Below are 20323 nucleotides of genomic sequence, written 5' to 3' on the forward strand. Positions count from 1 at the left end.
CACCTACAAACAGCATACAACAAAACTCAGTAACCCTGATCTTGGATCACTGTTAAAATGCTTTACTGTACTATGAAAAACACCAAATTGCAATAATAGTCTGTAAGTCCTTTATTGGTGGGATTCCATTCTTTTCTATGAATTAATATTTTGTATGTGCAGCTTTATGCTGGCAGATCCTTCTGTTCATACCAGTCCTACCCAAATCTGCCAGAGATGTTCTGCCATTCTTCATAGACCGATTTTTTTCAGCTGATTTTTGCTGGAGGGGCTTTCTTCTATCTGATTCAAATCAGGGGAAATAGTAAACAGGGTGAGTGTTCACTTACCTCTCTAAAAACTTGTGTAATTTTTGGTGTTTGGTATTATTGTCATTGCCCCACAGGGCAATTGTACAAAGAGTCCAATGCAAAAACTGCTTGCTCATGAATTACATGCACATTCAGGCACAGTAACAACATGATAGTTTATTGAGTAGATGTTTAATATTTGTGACAGTGAATACATAATTAAGTAGAATACACAGGGACATTACATTTTATTATAAGAGAACATAAAGAAAATATTGGTGAAGGGTTTAAGAAGATTTAGAAGCGTTTGGGTTACGATAACAAGCCTCCCTGTCTCATTAACAAAGATGGTCAAGTACAAAACATTACAGGTTCAAATACCACCTTCAAAGCTTTTAATGACTAACAGAAACAGAAGCCAAGGCAAAAGAGTGACAAATATTTCTCTCACACGAACACATACACGTCTGAAATAAGACAGATAAAGATAAAAAGTGAGTCCACATTTTTTCATGAAATCTTCTGTGTTTCTGTCTCGCAAAGTTGACTAGTAGCTGACTTTGTTGTAACCTCACAGACAATGAGGTGAGAGGTCACAGGTGGACCAAAATAACAACAGCAGATGCTGTCTTCACTGTCATTTCACATGTCATGAGATCCTTGGAAGTGTCTCTGAAACTGCTACGTTGTGTCTCTTTAGGGTTTCAGTGAAAATTGATTCAGAAATGAAGAAAAAAATTGATGATGTCAGAGGTAACTTCACAGCACCTGTGAACAAAATGGCTACAATGCAGATTCACACTTAAAAAATAAAAAAGGAAAAACATAAGAAGCAGACTTCTTCTCTTTCCCGTCAGACACTGCTCTCTACGCTGTACTGCCACTGGCCACTTCTTTGTCTGGGGCCACAAACGGGTTGATGCTGTTGGTCTCCATGGCCTGGTAGACCAAGAACAGGAAGGCAGCCACAATGGCCAGCAGGAACAGCTTAATCCACAGGGACATGCCGCGGCGCACTCCTTTGGTCTGACCTGCAGGGGGAGCCGCAGACAGAAGCCTGGTGGAGGAGGGGGTGGAGGAGGGGGTGGCGGAGGGGGGCATGCTGGTGACTCTGTTGACAGTGCGGCTCTCTGTGTAGGAGGACACGGAGCTGCTGGTTTTGGTGATTTTTGGAGACAAGAGGCCATTTTCATTGTTCCAAAGGTCGCTGGGCTTCAATGGGCGACCGGCAGCTCCTCGGATGGGTCGCCGACAGGTGGCGCTGCAAGAAATCGTTTCAGAGGACTTTAGAGTTATTGTTTCCTGAGGTTGAGGTGAACAGTTACACTGTCACACCTGTAACTTGGTCCAGTTGGTCTGGACCATGTCAAAACAAATATCCATCACTCTCTTCTAGTTGTGGTCTGTTTTTTTTCTTCTCACACTGACTTATTACAAAAAAAACGATCTGTACGCCTGATAGACAGGTAACTCTTATTGGACAGTTTGGTTAAAGTCCCCCTCCACTCAAAAAAGTGTTTTTCTTATGTTTCTGTCCTCTAAAATGCCTGACATTGACTATAGGGACTTTTATCTGAGCAAATTGTGTCACTTTAGGTGTTTTCACATTCCTCTCCTGGAGGAGTTGATTTCTGTGCATTTCTGTGTTATATGCATATCATGAATATTCATATTCTCAGAATTTATCAATGAGGTAGATAGTGGATGGTTTCCAGACCTTTTTTGGGGGGGTAAACAATGTCAAACAAAATATTAGGCATAGCAGATTATTTTTATATAATGCGTGACTGGAGGGGATCTTTAAGTTCTACCGCATCATCAGCACTGTCAGAACCCACAGAGGACTTTTAAATCCCAGTGAATGGGAGCAGGCCATGCTGAGCCTAAATGATCTGATGTCATTAAGTGTCAGTAGTCCAGACTCTGATTGGACATCATTGGTCATAAACAATGATAAATGTGTAGAAACTGAATTACAACAGGGGATAGTTACTACGTGGTCTAGGGTTGAGTACCCAACTTGTACTTTTTAGGGTACTGACTGACTTATGTTGGCACTACAGGGCATTGATTAGAGATGTAATGGTATGAAAATTTAACATCACAATTTATAGTGAGCAAAATTATCACGATTATCAGTATTATCACGGTATGGTTAAAATATGATGAAAGTTTAAAAAACAAAGTTTGACTTGAAAGTGTGTGTTCTGCACTAAACCTCCACAACATGAAGCTCTCAGGACTGACTGATTCTCTCTGCTCATGTCAAGGGGAGTGGGTGGATAAGGAGAGATGAGAATTGGGCAGAGCATGATAAAAATGTAAATAAAAAGAACGGATCCCAAGCGCGACTCTGACCCCTTCGTTCTTCCTAAGAAGACACAACAAACAAACCCACATTGTGTGCTGCGCGTGGGAAACTGTTGCTAACTGAGCTGAACAGTATTTACTGGGGGGTAGTCTACCGTGGTAACCAACCTCGGTTTAAATGAGAATTGAAATTTGAAACGGTAGAACTAACCGTCGCGGATTTCACGTGGTTTACCGTAGTACTGATTCACCTTATAGGGATAGTTCAGTGATTTTGAAGTGGGCTGTATGAGTTACTTATGCATAGTTAATATGTTACCTTATTGAGATGGTGATCAGCGATGTCATTTTACGGATTTTGGCGGGGTCCCACTGTTACAAAAACGTCGCCACATTTTTAAATGCTTACCTAAAAAAAAATCTGTTCAATTGTACGCTAAATAATGTATTTTTACACCAACTCGTGCCGGTGCAGGGAATTGCCGTATCACTCCGCAAATCAGCTGTTTGACTCAAAATGGTATCCTCTTATGTCCACAGTGGCATGTGTTCGTCGCTTTCATAATCACTCATTTTAGTTTTCTTGTGTCTCTTGAATAAGCTGCGGTAACTCGGAGTCAAACAGCTGATTTGCAGAGTGATACACTGCAGCTCTCAACCGCCCCGAGTTGGTGCAGTAATACCTGGCCGAAGTACGTTTGAAAAAAAACAAAGTTTTCCCCACGTTCCCCTCTAAAATAAATGACAAAATTATGAACTTGAATATTCTCCTTCAAGAAACTTTTCTTGAGAGCTTAAATCTAGTCAGTCAATTTTTCAGTGAAATTTTAAGGGTTGGGGGAAAATGGTTCATAGACAAATCGCAATCCTTTGTTTCATGCTTTTAGAATCACCACACTGACTCCAGAAACAATTTTAATTTACTTTTAAAACTAAGGTAGTGTAATAATAGCTAGCAGCTAACAGGTAGCCCAGGAGCTCGACTGCTTAGCTTGTTGGCATCAAGTGAACAAGAGAGCTGTGAAGTTTGTTCAAATGGACCGCAGGAACTATACCCAGGAACTAGGAACTAAAGGAGGAACTCAGTGCGTTTCGACCGCAGGAACCAGGGTTTAAATTTAGTTTACCCTTGAAAAAGACCCTGCTCGGGAGGCTGTACTAGGTAGGGACTTCAGGCTGCAGGGGAAACGCAGACAACAATGGGCCACAGGATCCTTTTAGTTCCTGGAGTAGTTGCAGGAACTAATAGTTCCTGGAACTTTTGGTGGAAAAGCGGCTTTAGGTGTTAATCCTAATGACGTAAATTCTGTGATGTTAATTCCTTTCAGAAAAATTATCCTCATGATATACATAGTCTCTAGAAACATATGATTCAACTTGATTTTTTTTAAATAAAAAGAATAAACAAAAAGTGCAATTATTTGTCATATAGAATCTCAAGGTGTACAGAATCCATAGCCAAGTATCATGAAAGCATTGAAACAGCAAGTTTATCGTCCCAGCCATAAATATGCACTTTTAAATGCATCTGAGAGAGATAACTTCTGAGAAACCAGTTTGTGTGTAAATGCGGTCTCCTCTAAATTAGAACAAGGAGTTGCTGCGTGTGTCGCGCTGCAATTATACAGAATGATAAAATGAATATCTTGAAATCTTTGGACTGCAGGTCAGACTATTAATAAAAGAATCATTAACTAATCACGAGAAAATAATCATTAGTTACTTACGAGATTCCTGACGGACTGTTGAAGTCATTGGGGAACAGCTCCTTAAGAACTTCCTTCTCCTCCACTTTTGGGTTTTGGTCGCTGGCTGTGATCTTCTCCACCTACAGAAAACAACAATGGCGAAAGTTCATTAAAGAGAAAACACAGCTGATTCACGTAGGGCATCGCGCTTCTTGTTCTACATGACTTTTAATGCATTCAAAATGCCAAGGGAAAATGAGAGGTATGTCTGCGACCCAGAACAAGGTACCAACAACCAGATAAGAATTAGCTTGTGCATTAGTCCACCGCTTGCGCATGACGTCTCCTGGAATTCAAAAGATGGCGTGCAACAATGTAATATCTCACATATTTTTTTTGATTTTACACGTTTAAGCATTTAAATGCTGCATTTCATTTGGTTAGGGTTAGGGTAACGGTTAGTTGTCGTTGTACACTAACATCAAACGACAACTTCTTTCGAACCTATCAAAACGACAGCACTAGTATAATAAAGTCCCTACATCTACCGCTGTTCTTTCGCTTTCCCGCCACATTTTAATATCTGCCACTGTCAGAGGACAAAGGGAAAACTCCGGAGCAGAAGGTGTGGCTAATGCGCCTATTACGCTGGTTGCCAACCCCCATTAAAAACGACGAAGAAGATGTACAACCAATCACGTTGAGATCTCTTAGCTGGTTGTGGCCCAAGAACACAGCCTCACCCAGAGCTCGAAAATGACCCCCAGCCACTTGTAGTGCATGTCTGGACCAGCAGAGGGGCCTCCTGTGTTACATAACACATCTCTCACCATGTGACCACTTCAAACTAAAAGGCTGGGCCAACCACCACGTTTACTCCTGCACCACTTTGTGAGCATGACACAGTCTACCTGTCTCACCGACAAATCCTCTGACAGCGTGGATGTGTAGCCGTGTGTCCTCACGGGGCTGTACGAAGACAGGAAGCTGGTGATTCTCTGCTGCCTCTTTTTATGCAGCTGGATGTCTGTAGGGCCGCACTCCTCCTGCTCACAAGTTACTGTGCGTCAAATACTTTATGTTTCGCCAGCCGACAGTTCAGCTGTTACACAACTGTCCCAGCAGAAGGCTTCAACAGCTGCGCTCACACACACACACACAATTGACCAATTCATCAGTGCAACTACATCTTATGAACTATAAAATTTGTGTTTCGGGCTCCTCGTGCTTCACCAGAGATAGCGCAGCATTCAGATATGCGTGTCACAGCGGCAGGAGTAAGAGAAAAGAAGGGAATGCAGCTGCAGATGAATGAGTAGAGCTGTACCCCTGCTGCAGAGACGCCGCCGGCCTTACATCCGATCTGGTGTGACACTGTCCAGGGGGACCCCTGACTCTGAATTGTTGAGATCTTACTTATGGGGCTGAGGGTGAGCTGAACCAGAGGAGATGAAGGGTTGGCAGCTGGGTGACGACTGTGTTCTTCAGACTGACTCTTTGACTTGAACATAACACAGACGAGATCATCACATATGTGTTCAAAAATACAAAACATTAATGACAAAAAGATAGAAAATTCAGTTATAAAAATGTCTTGGCACCAAGGGGTGATACAGGAAAAAAAGCACCAAAGACGTTGATGTCCTAGACCTTTCATCATGAAAAAGAAGCAAGAGAAATGTGACACGTTTGTGACCGTCAGCCTCGTAGATACTGCACATATTTTACCTACACATGGCCACCCTCGGGTGAAGTTTGAGACGAGATTTTAGGTGACAGTGTATCCCTGAAGGGGGAGCATCTCTCATCTCTTAGAACAGATCAGCAGACATTGCAACCGACAGACCAGTGAGTCCATGCAGATATCAGGGAGAGAACAAAACTGCATAGAGCTACTGTACCTCAACACGTCTGGACGAGGCGGAGCGGGGCTCAGTTGGAGGCTTATCCTCGTGCTTGTGGCGAACTGTCCTGTTTGACTCTAAATGGACAGGATCTCTCAATACAGGCCAGAGATCCTGAGCCACTATCTGCTGGGACACAGAGACCATGAGTCAAAGCTGACCATTCAGACAGTAGAGTAGCAAATATGAGAAGTAAAGATGAGCAAGCTGGAGATTCCAAGTTGACTTTTTATCATCTTGTGAGTGAAAGGGATTGGTTGGTTGTTTTTTTTAAAGTCTAAATGAAAAACCAATAAGGAAATTATTTTTCAGGTGGGTCAGAAAGTTTTCAGAAACCTCTACTCTGCACATTTTATTGTGTTGTAGATTACATTTTCAAATGATTAATTACCATTTTGGACACTCTGCTGGCCCTATTTCAGTTAGAAAACTCTGGGATTGTAACTGAGACTTTTGGAAACAATGATGGAGACGCCCATGTTTGCTTCCTGATTGGTTCTCATCAGTCACGACTCGATTACCAGTGGTGTAGGCACACGGTTGTTAACACTTACTATCAGTAACAGTTCCACCTCGTCGTCAGTCCAAGAAAAGAAATTCCTGCTCTTACTTTTCACCATTCCCGTTCCTGGTTCGTAGTATTTTCTCTAACTAAGCAACCAACTGCAGAGCAGAAAATCGGTTTCCTGTTTATATCTGTATGCACATATCGAATGTACGTGAAGGGTCTTGTAATATGCGTTTTCAGGTGTCATTAGAATGGACAGAGATTGTTTCTGACGTGGACCTAAAATCCTTGAGATTGTTTTCATTTCATAATGAAAACACACTGACTTGGGTGTAGCCTTGGGCACAACTCTGTGGATGTGTCCAACACACAACACAGCCATGTCTTACACACACTCTTCCTCCTCCTCATCATATCAGATTATTGTTGGCAGCCCACAAGTTCATGTGCCCCTCATCCCTTAACAGGTGAACGTTCACCATGCGTACAGCAGGTGGAGCCACTCACAGTCACAATCAGAGACAACAACAACACCACAATGTTGGATGACACACATCACATGCTGAATATCAAGCCTACAGCAAAAAGAGGCCATACACAGTGTTTTATAAAAACAGACACTTTGGCATACAAAAACAAAGTTAAAGAGGGTGACTGTTAAAAATAAAGTAGCAGAGGGCAAATTTCTAAGTAGTTCCTTGTCCTGTGATTGCATCAACAACTGAATGGAACAATGGGTGCCAAATATCATATGGTAATATGGTATGGTAAGGAACAGCCATAGGAGCGGGAGTCAGTGGTAAATCTACACTATGTTGGATACTTCACCGTCCAAAACATACAGCATGTGCACGGCAGCAGCTAATCCACACCATGTGCTTTGAGTCAGACGTGTACTGAGCAGCAAAGACACACTGAACCTCAAGGCTCACACTGGGCTGGGTGTGACTGCACAAAATGAATTTTTTTTTCCTTTGCTGGTGTCGAGAGGAAACGGCAAAATCAAAACCAGCCTCTGGGTGTCTACCTGCTTCACTCTCCATGCCATCGTCTGAACTGCAGCTCATCTTGGTGTGTGTGATGTGCCATCGCACGCAAACTGCTCAGAAGAGGAGTGAGACAGCTCATTCAGTTTGCTCCGGTGTTGGTTTGACGGCTTTCCCAACAGCCTAAACTAAGAAGACCACCCAAGAGTGAATGGGATATCTAATAACAGTCGACCTCAGCACTGATTCTGTGCAACAGGAAACTAGTAAAAAGTGTGAAATTCCAGGCGTCTCAGAATGGACACATTACAACTTTACTTTCAAACTGATGATTAAACCAAGGAACATGCAGCTCCTTGGTCACTCAGGTTTATAGTAAGAAAAGCAGTGGAATGACAGACTGTCAACATCTAAACTACTGTTCTCATGGACATCAGTTAAAACTGCATGACTGCTGTTTTTTACTGACGATTACTGACTGATTCAGATCTGTTAAAGACATTTCAGCAGCTCAGGAATCAGCCGCAGAAAAGTAACAATTGGCAAAAACAAGCTAACTTCACTATAACAGACGGTACGCCACCGAAATCAGGAACATTTCTGTCAAGTGCTTCCAAACTGCCTCCATTCAAGGTTCCACAGGCAGTGCAGAGACCTGATGAGCTGACGTTCCACCGTGACTAAAGGAAGTTAAAAGTATGAAGTTGGCTCACTGACGAGCAGTTTCTTACCGTTTGGTGCTGGCTGCTGCGGGTACGGTTGGTGACGGGCGTCTTCCCTCGGCTCCTCACTGGTCTCTCCAAGACTGGACCTGGTTCAGGCTCTGCCACAGGCTCTGGCTCGGCTGTCACTTCTGACAAAACACAGTGTGGTCACACACCGTCACAAAACAGAACCGTGTTTCCGCTGGTAACATTTCACCATGGCAGCCCGCCACGGCTAAATCTTAGCCATCCACCTACCGTAGTCTCTCAAAAAGTAGCACTAGGCTATATTAGTAGTCATAGTAGTTAAAATGTGCTTAATTAGGTATTTTCTATGGCGATTCTGATACTAGTATCGGACATGGATACATATTGGATACCTATCCAATAGCCCGTCTTTAACGTAATTTCACCCAAATTAAACTCTTTTCCCAGAAATCACTTCTTCCCTAAGGCGAAGAATTGATTTTCGTTAGTGTAGCGTTAGCCAGAGCTAGCGCAAATGTCAGCAATTTGGTGATATTTTACGCTGGAAAGTCTCATTAAATCAGCGACGTGAAGCATTTTGTTGTTTTACTATTGTTTCACCATGAAAGACAAATACTAAAAGGTATTTTATTTTTCTAAACTGTGGCTGTACTTAAACAGTATTTTAAAGGAATTGTTATTTATTCCTTGATATATTTAGTTTATACCGTATAAAACTTTAAAGGTCTTATTTCTATGGTTTAACTCGAGCCAGGCCAAACAACACTATGAATCATCACTTCCATAGGGGTTAGCATACAGCCGTGAAGTATTAGTTGTTGTTTTTTTTTTTAAATGCACTGGTATCGGATCGGTACTTGGCATCAGTTGATACGCAAAGTCCAGATATCGGAATCTGTATTATCAGGAAAGTAAAATTGATATGATATCATACCTACAAGAGTATTTTGTCAGAGAAATTAAGATAATAAATTGGTAATTTTCAGTCACGACAAGTTGGTTTTCGTGGCGGACTGAAATGAACTGAAACCAAAGAGAGTCTTAAAGTTGGGACATGAACCTGAAAATGTACAGCTTCGCTTTGTGGTTACCAGTGTACAGTAAATGCAGATGTTGCAAGGCGACAACAAGCAAACCACTCTACCATTACCATACATAATACAGATTTCCCCGAGCAGGAAAGTTAAAGAGTGAGTCACAGAATAGCACACATCACATTTATATTAGAGCACTTCAATGCTTATTTTAGGTAACAACATTACTAGTACATGTGCCAGATTTTAATATCGTCTGATATGAAGTAATGTCAGCTGCCAGAAGGTGGCAGTAATGTACCTGTGAGACGTAGGCACTGTGAGTTTAGATGATTATTATTTGTGTGTAATGGTGTATTGTACATTTTCTTGAAATGGCATCCCTTCTTTCTTACCATCCTCCTTGTCGCTGTAGAGGTCTGATTCAAAGTGGCCGTTGTGGTTGACTTGTATCTCAGGCAGAACCAGCAGTGGCTGTGGTGGTGGCGGTAGCTGTGTAGGACCGTTGTCCAGCAGTTTCTGCAGTTTCTTCTCATAAACATTACGGGTGGATGCTGTGGGAGAACGAGCACAGTCCACATCAGTAAATTACACACTGCACTCTTTGTGTTTACAAACCTGAAAGATCTTTAATGATTCACATAGAGACTGAAGAACAGAGGGAGTCATACTGGGGAAGACAGTCTCCTCTGGATGAAGAAGTTCACAGGTGAGTTTTCAAAAATGTTGTGGTTTACAACCTCCAATCAATCCACCTAATCATATCAGAGTTTCACTGTGACTGGAACATACACCTGACATTGGGATTTTGTCTGTTATAGATAATAGGCAAACAAGTCAACTACATCCCTTGAAAAATTCATCCCATTCACTCTGCAAATTCCACCGTGATATTAATTAGATTTTAATTATTACTATAAGAGGCAGATCAGTTATATATTTAAGCAATAGCTCACGACAGGCTGTGGTATACACTCATTATACCACAGTTAAAGGGCGTTGTTCAGCCCGACGCAAGCTGACCGTGTGCTTTGAGCTCTCGTAATTTTCCTCAACTTCACTCCGTCGCTACTCCATAGCGCTACTCACGTCTACTTACTTCATTACTTCCTGAGTCGCGCAATGATACGGACCTGTGCAAACTGATTCAACGTCATAGACATGGTAAACACTCAATATACCACGGCTATGAACAAATCAGATTGCTATATTTGAGCTACACGTTTTATAAATATATATATATATATTTATTAGGCGTGTAACGAGACACGTATTTGTATTGAGCGGTTCGGTACGGGGCTTTCGGTTTGGCACAAGTTACGAACCAAACGATTCGTTGTCATCATAAATACAGCTTAAATTGTCAGAGCCGCTGTGCTCAACAAGGCAGTCTACGTAACAGGCAGCGTGCGGTCTGCTCCTTCCCCTCCCCATCTGTCTCAGTGGGACTACTTCAGACATGTCAACTCATTTACGCCAACATCAGCGCAGCATGTCAATATGTGGAACTAGACGGAAACAAGGAGCATCCCTCAACACTCAAAATCCTACTGAACATATATGGAGTTTGAAAGAAAGAATGACAAATATGAACGTGAAATTAGTAAATAATGCGCTCAAACCGAAAGACCACGCTCTTGAATAAAGAGAGTAAAATAACTCCATAAACATATTTCTGATACTGCCGAAAATGCGGGGTCAGGTACCAATCCGATACCACGTCTTTAAAGTAGTTTCACTCAGATGAATACAGTACCTGTGTCTGTGTTTTCAAGTCACACACATACACATATTTGTCCCTGCTCTGAGTATCTGACAGAATTTCTGAGGGAGAACTCAGATGATGCTCTGACCATTTCAAATTAGATTTATGAACACACCCACAACAACCAGCTGAGTAATGGTTACTTTTAATTTAATTAGTTATCTCTGTGTATGGGTCCAGGTTGCTAGGAGCAGGGTCTGTCGGTCTGTGTGTGTGTGTGTGTAGTCATAAAGTTCACTCTTTTATGATGCAATACTATAAAGGAAAATTTAATTTCTCCAGTACAAAGAACAGAAGACACAACATCAAAAACAAATACTGGCTCGATCATTTGGAGATGGTTTGGATTCAAAGTTTCAGATGTGTAGAGAATGCCGCAAACAGGTTGCAACTAAAAGTTAGAGCATGACGAATCTCTACCACCGTTTGCAACAGCGCCATAAAGTGCAGTATGAGGAGCGTGTAAAACGTTGTGCTTGCAACCCAGAACTTGAAGTCTTCGCAGCCTTCTGCACAGAAACAAATGTTGCAAGCTTCATTCAGCCTTTCTGTGCCTTATTTGCACAGCTCTGTGCATTCTGTTATGCAAGAAATTTGCATTTTTTAAATATTTTTATTTAATGAACATTTTTATTGAATATTTAACAATATATTTATAATATTTAATAATATTTAACAATATTTAACAAGCCAGTAGTAGTTTTTTTGTCAATTTCATGTACATGTTGATATTGTGCAACTTGTTATTACATTACCGGAAAAATATCGAGATATATATCGAGTATCGCAATTCAGCAAAAAAATATCGAGATATGACATTTGTGCCATATCTCCCAGCCCTAGTGTCTGTGTGTGTGTGTGTGTGTGTGTGTGTGTGTGTGTGTGTGTGTGTGTGTGTGTGTACGCTCGCGCAGAGGTCAACTCAGTCTTCAACTCACCCACTATCGGCCCCACATCCACTCCTTGCTTGAGCAGCTCGTCCCTCAGGGCCACATCGGTCAGCATGGTCACATCCAGCTCATCAGGCTGGACCTTGTCCGTCTTCCTGGTGGCTTTCTGTGGGAGGACGACAGGGTGAACTCAGGGACTGTTATAGAATTCTTCTTATGTCCTCAGGCAATGCAAACAGCGAGTGGTGACATCAAAAGAACCAGCCGACAGACACCTTCACATGAGAGACTCCCGCTGTGTCTTAGTTTGTGTACTTCGATGTTTACAAGCAAAACAATAACATACTGTATGCCTTTAGATTACTTTCCACTCATTACTCAGCTATTTTACTCAAATGTGTATGTGCTACATTTAGAATATCAATATGAGATTCGGAATGCCTGGATTGACCAATCAGAAGTAGATTCAACATATTCCGCAGAGCAAGAACTACTCACACCTCAAATATTTTACCTGAAAAACATTGGTGGTGATGTGGCCAACTGCCAGAGAAAGAACCATAAAAATGTTTGAAAAGCAGGAGAGATGAATTTGACAGGGTGTGTTTACAGCTGGGTAATTCCCTATAACACTATCTACTTGACTATAAATTTCAGTATGAACAATAAAAGGTAGGGCTGTCACTTTTTCCAAAAATCCAGATTGAACTACGTTCAACTACGCTCTCTGAAGTGGTCAAAAAGTCTGAGTGTTTAATGCTGTGATCACCCGTTCACTTATGAAGAAGGCAGTAAAAGATTGACTGGGTCAGACACGTTCACAACAGCAGGAACATTTCCGGAACATTCAGGCGAGGGGTGGCACCTGGATAAAAGCACCCACTTGCTCGCAGTGAATCTTCTGCAGATTTTCCTGCTGTATTCTCGCACAGACACGTGATCTTCACGTCCCTCAGAAGTTCACCAGTAATGTTTTTAAACGTATTGAAATGTTTTATGTGTTTGCTTTTGTCCATATAACCGCTTACCGACAACTTCACTGATGAGGTGAGTTGCAGCTGGGTTTTTTGGCGGTTGGCAAACAACTAATGTGTGGATTAAGGCAACCAACTGGGTATGGCGTATGTGTCAACATCGCTATCATTTACTATATAAAAAAATAATAGTAAAAACGAAACAAAAAAATCTCTCATATCTACTCAATTACATTAGTTTGTCTAAGATATTGAAAAATGATTTAATATCACTCATTTGAGTGCTTTTGTAGAATTAAAATGAAAATCAGCCAGCTACTTCCTTATTGTATGGAGGTCACATGTTTCCAGTCTAGCGTGGAGCTCCACAGGTCCAGCAGTCTGCAGCCAGACCCTTCTCCAAAAAAAGAGGAAAAGACACAGCGGTTGCTCAGTTCACCAGCGTAAATCCCACCATGCCCAGTTTGTGCCTTTAGCTGACCAATGTTGTTCTCTCTGAAAGGACAGCTGTGTGTGTCGAGCCTTAAGACAGTTACAGAAACTGTTTAACCAGGGTGCTAATTATGCACCTATGTTTGCATAAAAAGAGGGACTCCACAGCTGCTTAATGTCATGCGTGATTTATAGACAGATTTGTGGAGGCACGTGTGAAATGTGTGCTCCAGACACACTACCGCATGCGACTGGGAAAAGCAGTTTCCTTCAGTTGTTTTAAAATGAAGTGGGCCAGAGAAAGAGAGAAAGAGAGGGAAAAGTGGTGGTTTGTAGGCAGAGATTCCAGGAGTTGGATGTGCGGATAGCCGCCCCTCACACACACACCAGCCTACAGGAAATTACACCATTTGAAGCCTGAAGCCGCAGCCAAACAAGACTCTGCCGCTGAGTAAATAAAGGTTATGCGCATGAACTGCTCTGCTGAGGGGGATGCGAGTATACAAGTTACACGTGTTGCCATGTTTTCAACCATCTTATTTTTAAATGATGAAACTGTATGGCAGAAAAGCCGGCGAGGAATTGAACTGTGTTCCACGTAAAGAGCCCCTAACTAGTCACCTGATCCAATCCAGAGCAAAGGTGGACATGGGCGGCACAGGGCTCGCACAGGGCTCTTAAGTATAAATTCAAGGCCTACATGTTTAAAACAAGTTGAAAAGATTAATAAAAAAAAACTTCATTCCTCACAAAGGCATCCTCATTATGTGCATTAAAAAAAATGCTACACATGCAATGTCAGTGGCAGAGTCAGCTATGTACAGACGTCCACTTAATGATCAGTTAGAGCACAGACAGGACAGAGGCTGAAAATGTGAGGAATGTGAGGTGGTGCCACGTGTCACAAACGTGACACACACACAGGTTATCTCGCTCTGCATCTGGCTCTCAGTGGGCCTCGAGCAGGGCTCAGTCTGGATGTGAGCCAAACTGTTTCATAATCACAGCCGGGAGAGGAGGGGGGGAGAAAAAGGGAGGGAAAAAGGTGGAGTCTGTCCCCCCTCCCCCGCAGACCACACCCTAGCCTTTAAAGGAATAACTGAACTGTGAGCTCACAGCTCGGCCTGGTCCGCCGCTCTGTGGAGTAAACTCACTACCGACACGGTCACACTTTCCTTTACAATTTCTCACTGAAGCATGGACGAGTAGTAGTTGGGAGGGTGAGACATGCCAGGACCTGTGGGTGCATGATGTAACTCACTGCCTGGATGAGTAACACACACACTCCAGTGTGTGTGGTTAGCCATGAAGTACTCTGCTAAGATTAAATCTCATCAGCACCGTGTTGAAAAGGGAAAAACTTTAGGCATGAAAGACAAGATATTTGAACCTTGGAGGAAGAAAAAATACGGCTCACTATGTCAAAAATGTCTGGAATGAATTTTTGAGCTGCAAGCCCACCTCCACCTGCGGCTCCTGCCAGCAGCCTATAATCACTCTGGCATGTGAGCATGTTTCACAAGATAAACAACAACAATACAACAGTACCACATAAAACAAACTAACACAAGCTGCGTCTTTCCAAACCCCCATGACTTTTTATTACTCGAGCAATGTGTGCACGTGGTGGCAGTCATAGCACAAAGTCCTCCTTAGAAAAGCATTTCCTCAACGAAGAGGCCAAATCTAATAAGATAACAGCAGCAGCTGTGCTAAAGCTCCAGTCTCCACTCGGTTGTTCACAACTCAACACTTCACCAGGTAAACTCCACACAAAACCCCCAAAAATTACAGCTGAAGCCGAGAAGATTCAGACACACCGTTTATTCACCCATATTCATTTAATCATGCGCACCACAGTGAGTTTTCCACACACTAGTCAAATACCAGATATTTAATGAAAGTGATGACTGATTTGCTCAGGGGTTGGGTAAGCCTTTTTTTTCAATCAAATCTTTGCAAGACTCAGTTTACGTCCACACTAATACGTTTTACTTTTAAAAATGCTGTCCACGCTACTCTGGAGTTTTAAAGCACTTGAAACTAAGACTTTAGGGAACGCTGCTGACCCAGTGATTACTTTTAATACTCCTGTTTTAGTCTCGACGAACGGAAACAAATGAGAGACAATTTTTTTTTCCTGATTCTCATCAGCCGTTACTCAAATATCAGCGGTGAATGCAAAATGTTGAACATTTTCTCTTAACCCCTTTGTTGCCATTCGTAGTATTTTTTTGTAACTAAGCAACCAACTGCAGAAATGACAACCAGCCTCCTTTTTGCACCCACACGCACATGACCCAGTGTACGCAGATGGTCATGGGATGCATTTTCAGGTGTATTAGTGTGCTCGGACTTGGTTTATGATCTTCCTAAACATAGATGCACATGTACAGAGCATGACTCCTCAGAATGCGTAAATCCTTAGGTTGAACACACGGTTATGGGGGCGGGAGCTTGTGGTTTCTTTGGGGCTCAGTGGTCGTGTTGTGGCACATCAGACAAACAAACACTCAACTCTCACATTCACGCCTACGGTCAAATTAGAGTTTCTTTTTAACCTAACCAAAATCTGCATGTGTTTGGAATGTGGGAGGAACAAGGGAGAACATGAAAACTCCACACAGAACCCAGAAGCCAGAGCTTTGTTATTGTGGAGTAGCAAAATGCAGTGTTACTTTCTGGTTCCACTTTGGCACAGGCCACCATGAAGCCAAATTACACAGCCACTGACCATCACCGAGCTCCACAGCAGGTTTTCACTCCCATTAATTGTTTTGCTTCTTTCTTCAGTTTGTAAAATTGCATGTGCATGGTCAAATTTTTCTGCGCTTCCCAGATGCTTTTCCTCCTTTCTGCTTATGAACCGTCTGTGGGCCCGGAGGGCAGGCGTTTCCCCACCCCTGGTTTAGGATGCCATCTGAACTGTTCATGAGACAAGATGCATCAGGATCTGGTTAACTTACCACCCCTGCCAACCCAATTCCTGAGGAAACCCTGTGCAGAGCATACAGATGGTCAGAGAGGTTGTGTGTTTATGCTTTTAGCTTTCACACGTTGTTTTTGCTGTTCATCTGAGCAGACTACAACTGCTGCCCTCCAAGGAGCAGCAACAAACCTTTATGGCGAGGTATTCCTTTAAAAAGGTGTTCCAATGTTGCGCGAACATGCCAGTAACGACCTGGTTCAAATCAACTGAGTCTTATCAGTTCAGGTACAGTTCAATGGCATTATATGAGTCTCGGGTCTAAATATGTCTAATAATAAAGACCCGACTCAGAATCAGTTTTGACAACAAGAGAAATCGATTAACTAACCGCTGCACCTCTAAGATTATATGAAAACAGGTATAGAAAACAAGTCAAAACCAAATTGACATTTTCAAAAAATATTAAAAACTTGCTGGCTTTATATGTCTATTGTCTGTTTGTGTCAGTGCTGGTCACAGACGGACTGTGAGAGTAGAAGCTCGACTCTATAACAACACTGCACAACCTGAGCGAACTTTCTGCAGCAGAAAGAGACGTCTGTCGCTGTGGGTTTTGGTGTTACACAGGCTGAACACTGATTCATACCATATTGATAAATGAAGCACACAAACTTATATATATATATATATATATATATATATATATATATATATATATATATATATAAAACCATGACCTTAGTATTGGGAACAAGATCATAAAAACAAGGGGTTTTCAACATGTCAGATACACAGACGGTTTAATCTACATTTAAGTAACGTAAATTAATGTCTGTATAGGACTCCGATAAATCAAAATACTGAGACTGATCGGGTCAAAAAAAGAAAATCAGCACATGATTTCTAATATGTTTCTACGTTACAGCTGAGACACTGGAATTATAGTGCTTGTGTGTTGTGGGGTGGAGCTTCTTCTATTTAACAAGCACCACCTCTCATTCCTCTTAATACACCTTTACATTATCTCTGTCATATCGTATACTTCACAGTTGAAAGATTCAACGGTGCCTTCATAAAAAAGCACACAAACAGTCTAATCACCAGGTAAAACTTGTCTGCCAAGTGAAGTTGACAATAATTGAACCCCCCCTTTTGCCAGCAGCGTTTAATCCTCATCTGAGAACACATGAAAGATTAATGCATCATAATAATTCTCACACACACACACACACACACACACACACACACACACACACACACACACACACACACACACACACACACACACACACACACACACACACACACACACACACACACACACACACACACACACACACACACACACACACACACACTTTGCAGATGAAGAAAATATGCAGCACAAAAAGATGCACATAACATCTGCACACCAAGCAGCAGTAAATCAATAGACAAACGTGTGCATACACCGTCACCTCCCACATGTCTGATATGTTATTTCTCATTCACCACCCTTTGTTTTGCTCGCACCCTTCGTTCTGTCACTATGCACACACCAGACCAGACACGTCCCGCTGCACACCTGTTTGAGTGCACACACTTCACAACAGGTACTGATATGCAGGTAACACACTGATCGATACACAGCTTGGTGCATCAAATCTGCAAATGAATGATGCATAAAGAACCGTTAAGACTTAAATAAAACCAAAATGAAATCTAAGTGTCCATTGAGTGAAAAAATAAATTCTCAACAATTACGGAAATAAAGGTAAGAAAATATTGAGAAGTCTAGAAATTTAAGTATATAATAAAAAACTGATTTAATATTGCCCCAGTGTGAAAAAAACAATAACAAAAAAACGGAACATTTCGCATACTCCCCTTTCTTTTCATCATCATTTACAAAATTAAATACTAAGTTAAAATAACAAACAATCTTGTTCCAAATGTAAAAATAGAATCGTTTTTTTAACGATTTAAACAGGTCCAACATAGTACGAGACAGATTAGCACATAAAGACCATATAAAACCAACTTCTGGGAACACTTCAGAAAAGTCAGCAGCCTTAAGGAGTCGAGCTTTGGGGTGAATTCTTAGCTCTTGTGTGAGGGCTTTGAAGAATGCAGCCAGTCGCTGGCTGGAGTGGGATTATTATCATTAAAACAACATAGGAATGCTGGGAAAGTCACACCCTGCGCCCAACACAGAACCTCGAAATTGACAACAGTTTTCTGCAACAGGAGTCATTCATTGAAAAAACAAAACAAACAACAAGCTCCTATCAGTGTCTTTACATGTGCCTCAATGGTTTCTGTATCTGGGCGGAATTTCACTGCACGACAGGTTTCTATTCGTCCACTCAGAACGCAAACTGATTAAATTATCACGTCAAAGAAAAATGGTTGCGTAAGGGCACTGACGGAGGGAGGGTCACCCCGCCCGGCCCACCCTGCAGATACAACTACAGATGAATCAGGTCTGATTGGTAGATACATTTCAGGTTGCTGTAGAAATTTTGTTACTAACAACAGTGAGGATGATGCTCCAGCATGTTGGATCTGTAGTAAAGTTTAAACCCTTCACAGGGGGTGGGGGGGCATGAAAGCTCAGACTTGGGAATCTGGTGAGTGGCCCTGACTCGATTATAGGTTTGGCCACAGATTCATTCATGAGTCTTTTGTTTTAAGCTGTGGATGACCAAACAGCAGGTCCAGGGCCCACCACGGGAGGCTACGGGAGAATGGGATGGGCCCCAAGTTAAAGTTATTGACAGGCCAACTTAAAAGTGATGGATAAATAATGACCGATGGCAAGTGAAAGAATTACAGCTCTGCCCTCGTCTTTGGTTCAGGAAGTTACAACTGTTTTTGGGCGTGGACTTGGAACAAAAAAAAAAACTGTAGATGATTGGAGTCTGTGGTAAAAGCAGTTTGCACATTTCACACTGAATGGATTAACTGATTCATTGATAGATTGAGGTTTATTGCTAGTTGCTCAAAAATTGCAAGCAGTGTGAAGCACGTGCTGACATCTGTCGATCACTTATTATTTTAGACAAAGTTACTGACGAGTAATTGGTTGATAAGTGTATCGTTGTAGCAGTTAATAAGGTGTATACATTTTAGTTTCTGGACGTAGTAAATCTCAGAACTATGGCGATCCAGAGAAACTAATTTACTGCTTTGGAATTAACTTTCCGAAACTTGAACCACGATGCAAATACAATGTGCAAGCTCCTGCAAATGAAACATGGGAGTAAACGGGAACTCGGGGGCTGACAACAGAACTCACTCTGCCGGACGAGCGACTTCTGTTGGAGACAACGGGCGGCGGCAGCTCCTCGTCGCTGGAGAAGGCGTCCCAGGTCGTGTCCGAGACGAGCTTTTTGTTCTGCGCGGTCAAGTTCTTCAGGTACAGCTGCACGTACACGTCCTTGGTCGGGTTGCCGCTCGGGAGCTCCACGCTGTGGGCCAGCAGCTCGCTCTTCAGCTTCTCCTTGGTGAGCACAGACGGGTCCTCCAGGTAGTCCGGCATGTCGGCGCGCAGATGGCGGGATAGAGGTGCCTTCGGCCGGGTGCAAGTTAGCTAGCTAATGCCGAGAGGGAGAGAGGGATAGGCGGAGGAGGGGAGGTTCGAGCTAAGCTGAGCAGCTAACTAGCGCCTCTTGCTGGTTAAGCAACAAAACTAGCGGTGGAGGAAAGGAGTGTATTTCAAAATACAATTAAAAAAAAAAAGAGGAACGAAAGAAAAAGCTAAATTAAGTGATTCGCTGTCACCGAGCTCGCTTCTTTCTTCCAGGACAGAGGGAGAAGTGAAACAACCGCTAACTGGGAAGCTCTTGTGGGTGAAGAATGAACAATGTGGACACGCATGGGGGGATGACTTGGCCGGAAGTGACTGGCTGTAGAGACCAGCTCCTATTGGCCAGACGTTGA

The 20323-nt window shown here is 42.4% G+C and overlaps 1 protein-coding gene across 5 annotated transcripts; it reads right to left on the bottom strand.

Moving 5' to 3' along the window:
• Positions 1-447: 447 nt before the first annotated feature.
• Positions 448-20271, bottom strand: tmpoa (thymopoietin a). Of its 5 annotated transcripts, none has more exons than XM_035610447.2 (9): positions 19680-20271; positions 12116-12233; positions 9808-9966; positions 8418-8539; positions 6190-6318; positions 5616-5789; positions 5209-5334; positions 4328-4428; positions 448-1551 (listed from the first exon to the last, which is right to left on the bottom strand). In XM_035610447.2, the coding sequence occupies exons 1-9, from the start codon at positions 19920-19922 to the stop codon at positions 1158-1160; spliced, it is 1566 nt and encodes a 521-aa protein (XP_035466340.1). In that variant the 5' UTR covers positions 19923-20271; the 3' UTR covers positions 448-1157. The 5 variants fall into 5 exon arrangements, with proteins under 5 accessions (XP_035466340.1, XP_035466331.1, XP_035466350.1 ...); XM_035610438.2 differs by having other exon boundaries at positions 5200-5334; XM_035610457.2 differs by lacking the exon at positions 5616-5789 and having other exon boundaries at positions 5200-5334; positions 19680-20269.
• Positions 20272-20323: the final 52 nt, after the last annotated feature.

This window comes from Scophthalmus maximus, chromosome 12 (genome assembly GCF_022379125.1).
Source record: "Scophthalmus maximus strain ysfricsl-2021 chromosome 12, ASM2237912v1, whole genome shotgun sequence".
Classification (NCBI taxonomy): Eukaryota; Metazoa; Chordata; class Actinopteri; order Pleuronectiformes; family Scophthalmidae; genus Scophthalmus; species Scophthalmus maximus.